Source organism: Artemia sp. Qi Xiang Cuo, chromosome 2, assembly GCF_049724085.1.
Source record: "Artemia sp. Qi Xiang Cuo chromosome 2, ASM4972408v1, whole genome shotgun sequence".
NCBI lineage: Eukaryota > Metazoa > Arthropoda > Branchiopoda > Anostraca > Artemiidae > Artemia > Artemia sp. Qi Xiang Cuo.
Window position 1 is genome coordinate 62,561,111 of NC_142795.1, and position 19,113 is coordinate 62,580,223.

General features: G+C 33.5%; 1 protein-coding gene across 1 annotated transcript in view; it reads left to right on the forward strand.

Moving 5' to 3' along the window:
• Sec15 (exocyst complex component Sec15) overlaps positions 1–19,113 on the forward strand; it is a 91,762-nt gene that overhangs the window by 37,384 nt on the left and 35,265 nt on the right. Inside the window, exons 7-9 of the mRNA XM_089102416.1 lie at positions 2,291–2,458; positions 7,820–7,891; positions 15,282–15,416. Coding sequence (XP_088958542.1) covers positions 2,291–2,458; positions 7,820–7,891; positions 15,282–15,416 — 375 coding nt within the window. The remainder of the gene's footprint in view (positions 1–2,290; positions 2,459–7,819; positions 7,892–15,281; positions 15,417–19,113) is intronic.

Here is a 19,113-nt window from a genome sequence, read left to right on the forward strand (position 1 = left end):
GGGCTTAGTTGCAATGATAAAACAGTCAAATCATCAGCAAATTTTAAACGCTGTCGAACTGTTGCTAAAATACGATTAAAAACAATTAGAAAAGAAAGTATGCCTAATTCATTTTATTAAACCGCTATAAAAAAAAATCCTAGTTTATGTTTTTTTTTCGATTATTTGGGTTCGTAGACTTGACTCGATTTTCAAATTGAATTTTGTGATTAATGATCAAATCTCAACTATCTAGTTGAGTCTAAATCTAAATGACTAAATCTAGCTAAGCGACTAAAATTCAATTCCTGACTTAGGGTTTTAATGGTCTAATACCAACCATCAATTGTACGAAGACTTTACCCTTATAAATAAGGGACAATTTGTTATGAATTCTGGTTTTGAGTTTGAGTTCCAGTGTTTTGAGTTCCAGTTTTGAGTTTGATTTCCAGTGTTACGAGTTCTAATTTTGAGTTCTGGTTTTAATTGTTTAGCATTATCCAACAATTGTCAGATTAATTTTCCACGATAGAATATAGTTCATAAACGTAAAGACAAATGCCTAATCTCAGCAATGTCAAAGCTTGTGTAATTTAAAAAGTTAAAAAAAATGTTTTTCATACACTATTATACTGAACCCTTCAAATAATAATTATTTTAATATTTGTTTTGGCAAATTTTAGCAGTTGTAATTTTGAGACTAAATCTCGTTTAGTCCTCGGTAGAAGGACTGAGTAGCATAAAATTTTACCAAATGCTATGGTATTACTGTAAAAAGTTTAAAAACACTTTATTGCTGTAAAAACATAAACACTTCTAAACTGAAAACGCAGTCACTCTTCATATAAAATCTGATGAGAGTCTGAAAATCTGACGGAAGAGCCACTGAACATTGATAGTAGGTAAAGGGAAACTGCTTTCGAATTTTAGAACTCCTTTCATAGTATTTTCACTTTGTGTTTGAGCTCAACATAATGGTATAAGAATCATAAATGTTTATCACGAGAAATCTTCCATGTCTCAACCGCTGGAAACTCTTAACCTATGAACCTTGAACGTATGTGGATAGACATTCACATACAGCCGAGTGATTGCTGTTGTTTGTATCATTAAGATATATTTCTGTAATCCTTTTTTTTTACTTTAACTTGGTTACTCTTAGAAGTTGAAGGAATCGAATTAATAGGATACTTTTATGCATGCATATAAGTGTTTATATTATGTAAAGAAATATCGACGCTGTTATTTCTTGAAAAATGAACACGGATAGGCTCTCTTTTAAAGTACAACGATTTGTGGAAATGAAATCTGTCCATCCCTATCCAGTTATGCAGTTCTTGGTAGTAACATGTGCCAAAAAAAAGACGTGATTTGAAATCAGCAAAAAATCGGCTAAAAACTAGCACCAAACAGCTTAAGAAGGTTCAGCTTTCCTTTGAAGGTGTAGTTGACTTTTGGAATCAACAGACTGTTAATGTTAGAATTTTCAAGTGTCAAAAGTTTTGTCAATTTTAACTAATTAGTTTTTAATATCGAAACAACCAAAACAAATTTTTTAGAAAATCTCGATGTTTAGGTTTGAATGGACCTAAGGTGGCTCCAGGGGACAAAAAAAAATTTATTTCGACGTGCTTGGTGCTTTAAGGAGTAATAAATAATCTTTATTTATTACATATTTATGTTTAGTTGCTTCATGGAAATTTTTATAAAATTATTTATGAATATAGAAGAAATAAAACAAACTAGTTACGTAGAGAAATCCCACCATCAGTAATTTTAAAGTTTAAGAAATGACCTTTTTTTGTGAACTACTTAGGTTTGACTGTCCATAATAATGAAATTTGCGTTAAAGAAATTTCGAATTTTCTGTGCATGAATGATTAACTAAAGGCCAAAAATTTTCCTTTTATAAGATTGTTGCTTTATTTGCAAATACTGCGGATATATAATGCTATCTTGCAATTTTTGATTTTTTTTTCAAACATTTTTTCTTTAACACTTTAGGGGACATCCTGACTTGTAGAAAGACAACCAAACCTGTTCTGTTCAACCACCTTTAAATAAAGCAAATTCACTAATGGGATGTGTTTAAGAATAGTTTACATCGGTTGTTTCCTATTTTTTGCCATTAAGCATTATTTATGAGTGTTGTTTGGGTTACGTCTGTATTATTTTTCTATTTAAATTTTCTTTTTCGCTATGGTATTCATTCCTTTTTTGTACTCCGTTTTTTTTTTCGTTTTTTTATATTCATGATGGGGTAGAATAAACTTATCTTATTGAGCCTTAATCCTTTGTTTTATTTGTTTAGCACGAAAAGCCTGAAGAGTTTGAGAGTTATTGTTATGGTATAGTTGGCTTCTTTGTTACCGAGGATCACTTGCGTCGAACGCTTCCAGAATTGGTCACGACTATTTTTTGCAATGAACTTTGGGGATTAACTGTCAAAATGCTAAATGCTTCTGTCACCAGTCAAGTGGTAAGCTATAATTATCTCTATCTATTAAAAAAGTTTCCTGTCCTAGTTCTGGGCTGCAAGCCCACTGCCCATCCTCCTCCTTTGCAGGCTTGTGACTCTCAACAGCCGAGCATAAGTCCGGGATGCAGCCAAACTTATATTTATAGATATGTTTATAAATAAAGTATCTTTCGCTAGTAGGCTGATACCCTTTAAGATAAACACTATTAGCCTTATCAACACGAATTTTGAAAAATGTTTCTGACTGTATGCCCATAAAAAAAATACTTCTGCACCTCTAACTGATACGTAATTTTAGGATGAAGAGTCAGTCGTCTCGAGGGAAATATTTTAATAAAAGGGCCTTAATATAAATAGCGACGAAGACCAAACTGCCTTTCCATCATAAACAATAAGTAGAACAACAGGGAAATATTTGTACAAGACAGTGGAAGGCAACTTTAGATGGATATTTCGACCCTATATCCAAGGACCATCCTCATAAAAACAAACGAAGAGAAAAAAAAACAATATAAAAGAAACTTACATTAAAGATCGATCATTAAAACTGAAAAAAGTGTTTAAAATTTTTTTTAAAACAGCTCTAATATCATTACTTCAACGAAGTTCAACCAGGACTGATACACCAAGCGAAGTGGACAGAGAAGAATTCAGTCAAATGGAATAAAAATACTTACAGACAAGCTTTTAAAGCTAATCTCGCCTTCTTTGCAGCCAGCCTAGATGGTGTACTCGTAATGACATTAGGGCTGCTTTAAAAAAAAATTAAAAAATTATTTTCAGTTTAAATTATCGAATTTTAATGTAAGTTTCTTTTATATTGTTTTTTATTCTCTTCGTTTGTTTTGATGAGGATGGCCCTTGAAAATAAATTTCATTTAAAGTTGCGTTCCACTGTCTTGTACATAAAAAAAAATTCCCATTTTTCTACTTATTGTTTATGATGGAAAGGCAGTGTGGTCTTCGTCGCTATTTACGTCTAGCTTATGGGAAGCAGTTGACCTATGATATCTTTTATTTTACTTGTTTAGGCAAAAAAACAAGCTAATATTATCAATCAACAAAAGTTTTTAGAATCTTGCAGAATTGAAAATCTTATTCTTAAGTCTTTAATATATAAATTGCATTTAAATACCCGCAAAGAAGTGCAAATCACGCAAACATTGCATTTAAAAACTGTAGTCCAAATTATTAAGGACAAAAAAACGACATATCATTTCTTTAGAAAGAAAATCTCTTGAAAAATTGTTATGTGAAATTCTGTCCACGGTTGATTATTCTCAGGTGGTAAGATTGGAAAGGAATTTTTTTAGTTACGATTTACTTTTGTCTAGAGAACGTCTTCATAGGAAATTAGAATGTTTCAGGTATGAATTTTCAACGAATTATCGTGCTTTTATCCCCGAGGTTTACTCCTGGACCCACTATCCTTAATCTTTCCTCTAGAGTTCTTGAGCCTAAAGAAATCCAAACTTTTGAAAAAGGTCCAAAATTCTCTTCCACCAAAACAAATTCCTGTGGTAGATATAGTTTCCTCCTTACAATTTTCTTTGCACAAACACTACACATCCATTTCTAACCCAGATGAAGTAAGGTCTTGTTTTATTACTATACTTTACGACAGTCAAAAAAAGTTACGTCTCATACTAATTTGACGCCAGAAATTTTGCACGACATAAAAATTTTTTCTAATCTTCGCAAAAGCCCTTTAATTATAATAAAAAAATCAGACAAGGGAAATTCACTTGTAGTCATGGATACGTTAGATTACGACAACAAAATTTATTCACATTTAAAAGACACAAATACATATACTTCCATAACTCACGACCATAGTGATAAGTTTGTGAATAAAATTATAGCCGAATTAAAGAATCTAAAACAAAATGGCAAAATCACCCCACAATTGTATAATAAATTTCTCCCCCGGGGTAGCTTTTGCCCAAAGTTTTACGGTTTACCGAAATTACACAAGCAAGGTATTTCCTTAAGGCCAATTGTAGCATGTACGAAAGCCCCTGCTTCCAACATTGGAAAGTGGTTATGTACAGCCTTCAAACCGTTTCTTTATTCCCAAAAATCGTACATATGTAATTCGATAGATTTAGTGAAAGAATTTAAAATCCAAGAATTTCAAAAAACACAATAATAAGTAGTTTTTACATGGTTTTTATGTAAACAAATATTGATTTAGCAATATCTTAGCAGTTACTAAAAAATAAAATAGAAGAAAACTATCATTTAAATGAAGATTCAACAACAGGAATAGATTTCGAGGTTTAATGTCCCTAGTCAATATTTGTAATAAGTATTCAAATTATTTTCAGTTCCGTAATCTTTTTATGGACAAAAAATTGGTCTCCCTATGGGTGCGCCGCTATCCGGGTTATTAGCGAACATTTATTTAGAACACCTTGAAAATTAGGCCTTAAATTCATATTTTTTTAAAATATGTCTATTGGGGGTGTTATATGGATGATGTAATATCGCTCTGGAATTATGGGGGAAATAAACTTAGGGGCTTTCTAGATCACCTTAATACATATGACCGAAATTTACAATTTATCTTAGAAATTGAAAATGCAAATAAATTACCGTTTCCGGATGTATTAATTATTCTTTACATTGATAAACTGGATTTTACAATTTACAGAAAACCCACACAAAATAACAGATATCTACATTTTAAATCAAATCACCCCCCACAAGTTAAAAGAGGTGTTGTTACATCTCTTGTTAATCATGCCCTAAACATTTGCTCTGAATCTTACATCACAGAGGAACTAAATTTTATTAGAGACATACTTATTGGAAACGGTTATCCTATTGTCTTTATTAACAATACAATTAGCCGAAGGTTGGCAAGACACTCCCTTAAAATTAAGGGTCTTTTACAAAGTGAAGTTCCCGCCGAGCCCTCAAATATAATTTATCTTCCATATATTCCAAAAGTCACTACAAGTTTAAAAAAATCGCACACAAAATAATTTATATGTTGTATTTATAAATAATTTTAAAATCATGAATTTCCTAAACTCTGGTAAAGATATAACCCCAGTTACTCGCCAAAGAGGGGTTTATCAAAAATACCATATGACTGTGGCAATTTTTATGTTGGTAGAACCCATCAAAATTTAGAAAAACGCCTACAACAACACAAAGAAGACATAACTAAAGCTTTAAATTCTAATAGTGCAAATAATTCTTTGATTTTGCTTTAAGCAGTCACATATATGATAACCCTAGTCATAAAATGCTTTTTGAAGAAAATTACCTTGTTAGCAATGATTTAGGCATAAAACAGGTTGTTTGAGAGGCAATTGAAACTAAAATCATAACAAATAGTAATATTTCTTTAAATAGAGATTTGTGGGAATATTCACTTAATGCCCCAGACACAAACTTAATTAAAAATGATTAAACAAAGTATATTAAAAAAGCAGTAAACAATTCCACTCAACCTGTTACGAAAAGACCATCTAGGCTGGCTGCCAAGAAGGCGAGATTAGCATTGAAAGCGTGTCTATAAGTATTTTTATTCCATTTGAATGAATTGTTCTCTGTCCACTTCGCTTGGTGTACCAGTCCTGGTTGAACTTCCTTGAAGTAATGATATTAGGGCTGTTTAAAAAAAAAATTTAAATACTCTTTTCAGTTTTAATGATTGAATTTTAATGTAAGTTTCTTTTATATTGTTTTTTATTCTCTTCGTTTGTTTTTCTGAGGATGGCCCTTGGATATAGGGTCGAAATATTCATCTAAAGTTGCGTTCCACTGTCTTGTATAAAAATTCCCCTGTTGTTCTACTTATTGTTTATGGCCTTACTATGCTTTCTAAAACAGACAGGGTTGCATGGAATAATGAAAAGAAATTTGTTTCTATTAGCGGTTAAGCTTTCTTTGGAAGGCCCCTGTCGCGAGGCTTCTAGGAATGAGTACCGTTTTTTAGAAAAAAGTCTCTCTCTCTCTCTCCCCCCCCCTCTCTCTCTCTCTCTCTTTCTATCTCTCTCTCTCTGTCTTTTTGTATAGTGTGAGCCAATCTAACTTTCAGCCCAATTTTTGGCAACTATGTAAAAACAATCTTGCAGCCAGGGTTAACAGTTTCTTTGGCCACTTCCTCATGATTTTCTCCTTGACATTTTGATTAAGCTGTTTCCTTGGGTGGAAAGTGTGTTTTATCTCATACAGAGATCAGTTGTCGGGCAATGAAAGCCATCAGTTTATTTTGTTTTTCATCTCCTTAAGCTAAAGAATGATAGTTTTTGTATTTTCTTGTCTAGAGCTACTCAAATTACTTGAAACGTATTGAACATTTTCTGTGAAATTGACAATTTGGATTCATTTAAGACTAAACTATTTGAATAAGTTAGAAGAAAAAAAAAACATTAGAAAACAGTTTTTAAAGAGTTCAATTAAGGAAATAGATGTGCTAATTTTCCTTTCGGCTAATGCAGGGACTGACAAAAATCTTCCGTTTTTAGTAAAGACGCTGTGAGAGTTGTTTACGGAGATTAAGCAGGTATAAATGAATAAAATACGTGTACGATACTTATACGTATACGTATCGAATACGATGAACGTATATGTAATTTTTCGTGGTTAGTATTTACAATGTCCAATGCTGTGGCACAGTGACCAGCGATGTTTTACTCGAAAGGTATTTTGAATTGAGGTATGTTTGGCCAACATTAATCTGTTCCAAATGGAAAGCTGATTCAATTTTGGGTACTAAACCAGAGATCAAGAGCTTTCGTATTGAAGAAAGAAATTAACAGGCCGACTTCTGATCGTAACTGCGCTAGAAAACGTGGCGCATGGGTGAGCCTCAATCGTACAATCTCAAAATCTTTTGGTACGGGCGGCTCTCCTATGACTGTTTGACTGGACTGTGTGAAGGGTCCTTCAGAGAGATTTTCATATGCAACTGCTAGAAGTGACAAAACATGTCCACTAGAAATGACATAAAGAACTCGATGAAAAACTTTCGGAAAGCATAAATCAATGCTTTAATAATAGAGGACACCATTTACCATATATGATGTTTAATACCAAGTTACGTAAAATGGCATAATATTTGTTGTTCTCAAAAAAGCTATGTATTTTTTGTTTGTTTGTTTTTAAACTGTCTTAATACTGGAGGCTTTTTCTTCGGGCTATATATATGAGGCGGTGTCAAGACTTACATTTGTTTGTTTTGTTTTTCTGTTTATTTCATGGTTAGTAGCAAAAAATAGTAATGTTCTACTACCCTTAACAGTTGTATATTCATTTATTTTTAAGACTAATATATTCAAGAAGTTTGAAGGTGGGTCATTTTTTTTCATTTAACATCTTTTTTGCTTCTAATTTTCCTTATTTTAGGATTTGATGACCAACTCTGATCACCTAGTGAGAATCAAAGCGCTTCTTGTATCGTTTTCTGCAACAATGAAGGTAGTGTTTTGCTTATATCCAAAATGAATGTTAAATAGATGGATATCCAGTAGACCCATTCAACTGTATTGCAATTTCCCTATAGTCTTTTTATTTTTCCTGCATGTTTTATTTACTCTGTTTAATTTAATGTTGATTAGTTTGCATTTATTTACGTTAAGCCATGACTAAAACCTGCTCTGGTCATCTTATTAGAATTATTCTAGCGCTGGATCTGAACGAGCTCTCGTTTGGGACCATGGCTTAATTTACATTCCTCTGCTAGCTTCTGGCATGACTGCGAGGAAATACATCAATCTTAAAATTCGTCCTGTATCATCGAACAGAATACAAAGTTGACCGAATATAATTACTTCTTTTAACCAATGATTTGAATTTTATATAATATTACAAGAGGCTTAAGATTCGTGTTGAAATTTGAATTGGTCAGATGTTCAACTGTGTTACAAAGCTGGACGGTGTCTATTGATTTATTAAAAAAACTGTTGGTGGATTTGAAGTAAGGGTCTAATGTTCTTTTATGGTATAAAACCGTATGTGCAGAGAGGGGTGATGGTCTTGGGTAAGAGGAAGACCAGAGAATTGGTCAGGGAGGAGGAACTTGATAAAAGAATCTGTTTTCATCACAATCCAACAGTTTGTGGTATCTAACTTTGAGGTAAAGGTCGAACCCCTGTCAATAGTGACTGGAACTTAAAGAATGTAGTTTTGTCAACATTACGGCCATCACAATAATTTGCTTTCGATGGTGATTCCAAATACGTAAAATACATTGCTTTTAAAGTTATGTATCAAAGGGCATTGGCTTAAAAAAAGATTGAATAATTATATAAAAACTGGAAAAAGCATTGAGGAAGGACGTTATCTGGATAATAATTACAACATCAAATTCAACATGTCGAATAACCTTACACCTAAGGATTTAAGCTTTTCTTTTTTTTTTTTTTTTTTTGAAAGAGTTATCATGTTGAATCAGAAAACAAACATTCGAACGGTAATTGAATGGTCTTTGCCTATTTTAAGTAATAAAAGCGATTGTCCTACAGCAAAGAATCAATTTCTACCTTTTTTTACATTGAAAAAAAATTTGTTACCAAAGGAGGGATGAACTCTTTTAAACAGATTTGTTTTACTTTAGTAACCACTTATTAAAGTTTTTATTACATATGTTTAAATTTTGAGAAGAACTTGGGGTTATATGTTTTGAAAGTAGAGCTGTCAATTACAACTATCGTTTGGCTGCACCTCAAAACGACAAAAGTTTGCACTGAACTTGCTGGGGTGTATTTTCGAGCATGAATTATTCCTCCAGCGTGATTGCTTTTATGAAGATGTAATTTGTCAGGTTTCTGGGAAATTAAAAATGTCTGTCATCCGGACATCAGTACATCCCATTTGAATTGCAATCGTCCAATCACCGGGATAGTCCGATACTAATCTGGTGTGTAACCATGTATACTCGAATAATTGGCTGTTAAATTCTGTTCAACGAGGCAACAGTTATTGCAGATGTTTAGCTACTAGCCTTGACCTACTAGCTGAGTTTGTGGTAACACAACTGATTAAGTTACCGCCAATCCTTATTTTTCACCCAGATGGTGCACCACCACATTGGGGACTACATGTTTGTTAGTTACTCAATCAAAAAATTCCAGACTAATGGATTGGACTCTATAGCCTCTGCGTTCGCCAAATATTACTCTTTTCGACTTCGTTGTATGTGGCCATTTCAAAGATATTTTAAATCACTTCCTGAAAATAATTTTGGGTATCGGATTATCAGCTTGTGTTTTACGGACAAGAATTGGAAAAAGTCGACAGCTTCACCTATCTTGGCTCAATAATAGACTCTCGTGGAGGCTGTGACCTTGACATACAGAACAGAATCAATAAAGCCCAAGCCATCTTCTCACAACTCCGCCGCCATCTCTGGATCCGGCGGCAGATCAGCATGAAGACAAAACTTTCTGTCTATAAAGCGGCTGTTAGATCTGTTCTCCTCTATGCAGTCGAAACTTGGCCACTGAAGGCGCTTGATCTCCCTCATTTGAAATTCTTTGATCACCGCTGTATACAAGATATCCTGAGGATTCGATACTCTAATAGAATATTAAATGTTGATGTGCGCCACCGCTGCTGTAACACCGAAGCTACCACCAGGATTGTGATATAGAGAAGACTGTATTGGGTTGGTCAAGTCCCTAGAAGACCCAATGACTGCATCATGAAGCAAGTGCTTCTAGCTGCCCCATTGCCAGATTGGCGCAGGCGACCTGGCGGTCAATTTAAGAATTAGTGGACAACTGCCAAAAACGACCTCGACCCCATTGGTGGATTTCGAAAGTTTGGCAGAAAGTGGGAGAGCTGCTGGCTCCGGTTTGCTGAAGAGCTGGCACAAGATCGTGACAAATGGGAGTCAATCATACGTAGTCTTCTAGATGCCGGGTGAGGCGTCCGAGTGTGATCCCGCAACAAGTACAAGTAAGAAGTAAGTAATTTTGGGTATTTTAGGACCCTTCTCACGTATAGGATGATTTCTATTCTGTTTATAGTTTCATTGTTGGTGTTTACGTTCATTTGAGAAACCTTTCATTCAATGATATATTTCATTTTATCAAGGAAAAAAAATATAAGGAGGATGACGCAATCAAAGCAAATAAAGAAATGCTGTAAGTCATGTCATTTTCTCTCAATATTATTACCGAAAAATATAACAGAGATTTTTGCGAAAAAAAAAATTGCTAAATGTTGCTTATACTGCACTTATTTTTTCTCAAAATCAAACAAAATAGTTCTAAAATTTAGGTTCTCAGATAATAAAATCGGGTATTTGGTGGATGAAGGGAGAAAGAGTAGAGTTAGAAACCTGAAAATACCTTCATAGGATATACTTTGGGTCGCATATCTATCCATTAAACCTTAATACTCACTTACTCAACCGCTTTCTAAGATAGTAAAACTGTATAACTACCAAATCATTTAGTGAATCTTGATCAAAATCATAGAAAATTTGCTGTTATACTCCAAAATCAGCGCGTATTGGGCAGCAATAAAATGATAGAATATGCTTAAGCATCCCCGCTGCACGATTGAAGAGTATTTCATATCCAATGCATCCATATGATAAAGGAACAAGTAGCTACATGAAAAGCTCCCTTACCTTCAAGAAAAAATTATAATTTCACTCTCAAGGTTTTAGTTTGAGAAATTCCCGAAAAATTGAGTTACCCTGTATCTTCTTCAATTAACTTAATTTTATAGAAAGATTTTAAAAAGTTTGATAGCTTAAACATAACTTGATCTATTAAATCTTCCTCGAGTTTATTTTCTATATTTCTCTTTACAAACTAAATATACCGTGTATGCCAACAGTAATATTATGGTCTCATGCTTAACGCAAAAAATGCAGCTCAGCAAGGACCGTGTCCAGAAAAGCAGGGGGAAGGACTACCTGGTTTCAGCACACAACCTCCGCCCCCTGGTTTATCTGTCCTAATATTAATTGGAAATGCAGGTCAATAAATATTTATCCTAACAAATAAAATAAAAATATTTCTCCAATTGCAATTTGTTTTTCAAATTGCAGGTAAAACAAAAGCTCTTATTTGGGGCCATTAAGCAAATTCCATGGAGTTAAACCCTTTTGTCTTCATTCTTTTGGTTCCCCCCACCCCCTCGAATAAAATCCTTGGTACGACTCCGAGCTTAATATATTATCCTGATTTGGGTAATTAATATTCTATATTTTGTGACGAATTAAGAATCGTATTGCTATCAAATTTAAGTTATAAGTTAGATACGGCTTAAAAATAGGTTCCTTCAACTTCTTGATTGTCCTCCTAAGCCTATATAGGGTATATCAAAGAATCGTAGCTTTTAGAAATGGACATTTGAATCAAACTAACTGCCGCTGCCATAGCTTTTTGGTATTTGGTAGTTTTAGATCTTTCCTAACAAAATATAACTTCTCTGTTCTGTTTTAAGCTCAGTCGGTTTCTTGGTATCTGTAATATAAAAAAAAAAAAGAAAACTGAAATAGAATTTTTACATTTCCACTCTTTTTATTTAGTTTTTGTTTTTATCAAATAACATAACTATTGTATTACGCTCATTTGCATTCAATCCTTTCTTCAAGACTTGCAAAACCATATCTAGATTCAGTGAGTTTTATTGCTATAATGTTTCTTTTGGTAGCAGTTCTGCTGGTTCTAATTCAACTTTGCCAAAAAATTGTGACCTCAAAGTTGGCTTCAATGTCAACAAATTATGTCTTGTTGTTTTTTTGTGGTTTGAACGGTTTTCAACCTTAGAAATTTTAGGAGTCAAATTACTAAGTGTTTAAACTCATATAGTTTAGATATAGCATAGCCTATTACTATCTCTCCCATGAGATATATTTAATAACATATAATCGTTTTCTGGTTGTCATAGTGCATTTTGTCATTTGAATGATATTTATGTTTTTATTAAATTTGATTTTCTTGTGTGAGTCTCATATTGAACAACTCGGTTATAATACGTTCAGTATTTTTACTTTTAGTTTTTGAACCGAGCTGTTTTTGCACATACATTCTATGTACATTGATTTCGCTTTTAGCTATTTTTTCTCTCTTTTCTCTCTCTCTCTCCCTCTGTCTCCATCTCTTTTTTGTTTAATGTTGAAATATATTACATTGTAAGGGTATCCGCTCATTCAGTTAAATGTCTGTTCTGGTAACGATAAAAGAAGCACTACTTTGCTGTTTCTTATTCTTCTACTATTAAAATTGTGTGCCTCTCTAAGTGATTGATTTTCTCCTTTTTTCTCTCTCTCTCTCTCTGTTAATGTTGAAAAATCGTGCAATCTAATGGTACGCCCTCATGCAAATATATGTCACTTGTGGTGTCAATGAAGGAAGCAGCTCGTTTCTTTTTTAGACCTTTCTATTACGAAAATTGTCTGCCTCTTCAAGGGATTCAATTTCTATTTTGTTGTTCATTTTTCTCTCTATTAATGTTGGATAGTCGTATAGGCTCAGGCTATGCCCCTTGAATTATATGTCTGTTATAGTATCAATAAAGGAAACAGTTCTTTTTTCTTTTTTTTATTCTTCTGTCAATGAAATTGTCTGCTTGTCCAAGTGATTAATTTTCTTTTGTTTCGTTTTTTTCTCTTTTCATGTTTAAAATCGCATAGTATAAGGGCACGCTCTCATTTAATACAAACCTAATGTAGTATGAATAAAGAAAGCAGTTCTTTGCTTTTTTCTATTTTTAAAATCAACTGCCTCTTTAAGTGATTCCCATTTTTCTATTAAAAATAAAACATACTAAAAAAATGGTTTTCAAGGAAAAATAAACAGTCATATTAAAACCAAAACCGAGCAGAAAAAACTCATATAATAATTCAAAACTAAAACTTACAGAAATTACTATCAATTAATAAATATAACCCAGAAAGAACAGAATTTGAAAGAAATAATCACATCGATCCTAAAGGTAACAGATACTAATATGATACTAAAATAGATAGATAAATCAATTCCACAGCGAGCACACAATAAAATGCTCAAGTCAATTTAAAACATACAGAAATTACCACAAATAAGAGCAGACTTTTTAAAGGCTAGAGCGTCATTTGTGCTTTGTTGAAAACGGCTTGTGTTTCGAGCTGTGTGTTTTTATTTGTCGAAATATATATAAAAAAAAAAAAATCTTACTAAGGCTAATGAAGGCTCACTCATAAGGAGGGTAGTAATGCCTCCTCCCTCTCCGACCCTCTAAACTGCTTGAGTGTCATTTAAGTTTTAATTGAAAATGATTTTGAACAGTGTGGTTTTAATTTCTCAAAGTAACTACAGAAAAAAGACAATTAATAATGAACAAAATTGTGGAAAGAACTGATGAAAGTAGACTGATATGTAATGATATTAATTCCTGGAGTCTCAACAGTTTTAATTTATTAATATTATAACTATAAAAGATAAAATGACTAAGATTTACCTTGCTCCAGTTAATCGAAAAGAAAAGTTTTGTCCACATTTTCGGGCGAAACTAATTATATTTATGTTCTCTCTTTGCATAAGGATCACCTGTCATTTACAAGATATTGCAAATGCGTCTTTTCGGAGGAATGAATATTTAGATGGAAAAAAATTTTGTGGCACTTATATCCCTCGCCCTTAACATAATATTTAAAGCCCCCTTGCCCTCTCTATACAACCTCTGAAAGTCTTAACTCGATCCCCTTTTTCCCTGTCATTCCTGAGATATTGCAGATGCGTCTTTTTGGAGGAATGAACATTTAGATGAAAAAATGTTGTTTCACTCTTATCCCTTGCCCTTGACAAAAAATTTAAATCCCCCTTGCCCTCTCTATACAACCTCTGAAAGTCTTAACTCGATCCCCTTTTTCCCTGTCATTCCCAAGATATTGCAGATACGTCTTTTTGCAGGAATGAACATTTAGATGAAAAAATGTTGTTGCACTCATATCCCTCGCCCTTCAAAAAAAATTTAAAGTCCCCTTGCCCTCTCTATACAACCTCTGAAAGTCTTAACTCGATCCCCCTTTCCCCTGTCAGACCTAAGCTATTGCAGATACTTCTTTTCGCAGTAATGAACATATAGGTGAAAAATGTTGTGGCACTCTTATCCCTTGTCCTTGACAAAAAATTTGAATCCCCCTTGCCCTCTCTATACAACCTCTGAAAGTCCACATTCACATTAGTGGGCCCTCACATCCTCTACCTCCTGACAAAAAATGTAAAGTCCTCTTGCCTACTGTCCCCTTATACTCTGAAGATTCAGCTAAATCCCTACTAGTTTGTCCATCGTGACCCCTCCCCCTACATTATTTGCAAATATATAACCCGAATTATTTATTCCCTATGCATTGTTCTGATACTTGATTTTGTTGACGTTGCTTTTTTGCCGTTAAATCTATTTGAACAGAAGAGTTGTGTAATCAAGAAACGAAAAAATGGATGGGAAATATGTAATTGGGGCTATATATTGGGGCATCAGGGGGTAGGGGGTACGGGAAAAGCAAAAGGAAGTGCTTTTGTGAATGATGTAAGTATTTTATGGGTTTTTTTAAATTGTTTTCAAAATTTTATAGTGTTTCCTTCTTAATAGCCTCAATTGTACATTGATACCTATTTCTTTAACTTAGGATGATGATGAACTCAATTGTGAAAAATCTGATTTTTTGTTCGACATTATTCAACTTCTAGGTTATGTTAGATAATGGGCATATTCACAATTTTGATTTATTTTCGGTGATTATTGCATTTATTTTTGTTTTGTTTTCTCTGTGTTTTGTTTGACTATTATTTGTTTAAATCTCGTGTAATAGCGCTATTTCTTCGTTTCTTTGTTTTTACTGGGTTTTTTTTACACTTGTTTTTAGATGTATGGTTACGATGTTTCAGAACTCCGGTCTGCATTGATAAATGCATCCGATCTGTATTACGAGATATTGATGCATAAATGTACTCATAGTCTACGACTGATATTTGATGAAGATAATTACCAGCCTTTAGAGGTAAAATATTTATTAGTTTTTTTCTTCTGGCTATTTTCCCTTGCTAGGTAAAAAAAAAATTTGATGTCTCAAGTCTTTTAATCGACAAAAATGACTAAAGAGTCCGTTCAGCGAGTTCTCAATTTAGGCTTTGTTTTTGAGAAGACGACGATTATGTTCAAACATAAAATTAAACTCTCCATCCAAACTAAACCAAAGCTAAATTATATATTTTTCTTAAATTTGACTACTCGTCTTGCAGATTTTTTTTTGCGTCAAAACGCCAAAAAAAAACAATTTCTCTACAATAATTTTCTATCTCTTTATGTCGAATTCAAAAATAACGTCGTCATCTTCTGCTTTTTCTGGGAATTATGTGCCAATTCCAATTACAAATTGGAGTTTGTGGGAAGGCCTAGTCTTCCCTCTTCAGCCCTAGCCATCTATAAAGCAACCTAGCACTCTATTACCAGTGGATTGCAAAAAGCCACGTGTCTACATCCTTTCAAATATTTCAGGATAAGGAAAGAAAAATAATCTAGAAACTGAATGCATTCATTCAAGATAGAAAGTTTCCTCAAAGCCAATTATCTTAGCCCTGTGATCTTCATAATAGTTTTTATCTAACCGAAACATCCATTTGAAGTTGTTTATATAGATTAAATTAAAGCGCAGTATTAAATTGGTTTTCGACAAAAAAAAGATAATAAATATATCTTTATACATTTATTGAATTTAGTATATGCATCACTCATTTAGGTAACAAGAACTATACCTCCCTAATACTGGAACGCAACTTTATAGATTTGACTATTTTGGATTGCGGATCAGTCAATAAAATATTTACAAGTTTAGCATTTGAATCTCTGATATATTCAGTTAAGATGAGAGTTTTCTAATATTGGCAACACAGTGTTATGGATTTAACTAGTCTAGCATTTTCATCACTCATATATCACTAAATATGTCTTCGCTGACCGTTTGTCGAGGTCGAGGTCGAGGCCTCGACCGAGTCCGTTGATTTTGAATTGAAGTTATCAAGTATTTTGCAATATGTTGCATAGGTTGCATCAAGACGCTGGGTAATTCTAGACAGAGAAAAGCCAAGACAAATAGTCCAAGTAATTGAGAGGCAAATGTTTAAATGGCTGGGGCATGAATTATTCTATGTGATCGTGCAATAGAATATACTTTAAATTTATTTGTTTCAGTTGTAATGTGTAAAAGTTTAGACAAACGACGTTTTTAATTAGGATTTGTTACTCCTGCTAGCTGTTACTTATGTCATGAGTGCACTCCAAGTTTTAGTCAAGGATACTGAACTTAAAATTTTCTTCCTAGCTCTTCAACCTTTACTGAGGGTAACTGCCAAAATACTGCAGGGTTATTACTGACGTTATTACTGATTATTTGCAGGAAAATGCAAATATTTATGGTTATTGCTGATGGTAAATTCTGCAAGAATATAGTATGTGGAATTGAGAGCAGGCTTGTGGAGTCGGAGTTGGAGTTTTAGAAAATGTTTGCTAAATGGAGTTGGAGTCGGTACATTGAAAATGCCTGGAGTTGGAGTTGGTTGTAACTTATAAAATTTGGTTAAACGAAGTTTTAAAACAGGGCTGTGGAGTCGGATTTTGAGTTTTAAGGAAAGAATCTATTTTTAAAAATATGGGCGTATTCTCTAGACATATTTAGGGAGTATTTAGGCACATATTTAGGGCTAAATAATGCTGATGACAGCTCAGGAGCTTGCAAATGACAGTATGCCCTTCAACATTGAATTAAATAAAATATGCTGTAAAGAAAAACTGGCTCTGTGACATTCATTAATGCTATGTACTAAATCCAAACATTCAAGAATACATTTGATATACGGCAGTACACATTTTGGATAAGAAAAAAAATATTTTTAGAAAGAAGAAGAAGGAGCAATAAATATCATTGCTGTTTAATCACCTAGAAATATTGTTTTATGATAGAATCGTTCTTGAACCCGTGACCTTTTCCCAGTCGATAAATCTTCCAGTAAGAATAAAACAGATATTGTTAAGTATTGTAGAAGTTTGAACCATGTCCGTCCAAATATCAGAGACTGGTCTCCAAATATTTCTGGACTGTGTTAGAATCCACTCTCACATGTCTTACTTAATATTCGCTGTCATAGTCATATCTAAGTAATCATATGTTCCTGTTTGTTAATGGCACTCGCTGCTGTCTTTTAAAGAAGGTAATTATTTTGAAAATTATCAGAGTCAAAGCTCTAGCGCTGCCTGTAGTAAAAAGCCATGAGCCGTTAATGTATTTTTTTTCTAGAGCCACTTCATATGGAAGGGTGGTCTAAAAATTTCAGAGAGGGGCCAATTCGATAGGAAATTGAAAATTCTATTGCCCTTTTTTAGATTCAAAAGCCCCCTTGCCTTTCTTTTCCTACCCTGCTCCCTTAACCTCCGAAAACATCTGATGAAAATTTGAGATTGTAATTTTATTCAAAGTGTTCGAAAGTTGTAATAAATATGCTTCTGGGGATGAAATGACCTCCCGTAAATAGTACGAATTAGCAATTGTTTAAAACTAGTTTTATAATGGAAAAGGAGGGCTTGTGCAATATCTCAGGAATGCCTGAGGGTACTAAGTTGATACTCTCGGGGAATGTTGAGATGGTGTGGAACTAATCTAAAAGATACCGATTGCATCCCGGTTGTCATGAGGGTACATCTGCTGTATCCCATGAACGGCTAAGAGCGTTGTTTTGAAACTTTCTGAGAATGTTGAGGAGGATAATGAAGCAAATCAAAAGTAACCATGTACATACAGTTTTGTGAAAATCGTATATTTGGAGTATCTCAGGAAAGCTAAGGGTATTAAGTTGAAACTTTCAGATAATTTTGAGAAGGATGTTGATCTAAACGTAAAGACACTATGCGCACCTAGGCTGGTTGCGCATTGTGGCCTAATGCCCTCGATAACGAGGTTGGGTCTAAGGGTATTAAATGAAAAGAGCTTTTTAAATGACTCTTAGCCTATCCAAGTGTCGATGGTTTACCGTAACAAGGTTTCTTTTGTTACAAAATATATTCTTAAATGATATCCTTGGCTCCTTGGCATGAGTACTGTTTAACTGAATATAATGCTTCTTAATAAAACTGCGAGCCTGAAATGTAATTAAAAACAAACTCACATTTTTCCGTGTTTCTATTTTTTAGGAACTTCGGTAAAATAAACAAAACTATAGACTGGACTGTTAGAAAGTGCAAACACGAGTGACAAATTCAATTACTAAATTTAGTCTTATATCCAGTGTTGATTTATAGGCCAACCTTTGAATATTTTTGGAAGATAATTCCGTCAATGTTGTGGGTCCTGTGTTCATTCATATTTATTGTTTGTTTGTTTGTTGTTTTTTTTTAACATTAGAAGAGGGGTGTGAAAAGCAACTGAAGGCGAATGTACTAACTATTTAAGCATAATTTTTTTATATAATAATGAAATAAGAATATCTTTCGTCATCTTATCGAAGGTAGTTTAAAAGAGTAGCCTTGGCAAAGGATTATCTGATCGTTAGTAGAACCGATGAATATTTGGTAGTGACAAGGGGATTGTCATCTGGCTTTTGGTTGCAGTTTGAACTTGAATATAGAAATAGCCTATATGTTCAACAAAAAGGAAAGCAAAAAAAATACAGTCACAATGTCTGTTCCTGTAAGTTGGCCTACTAGGG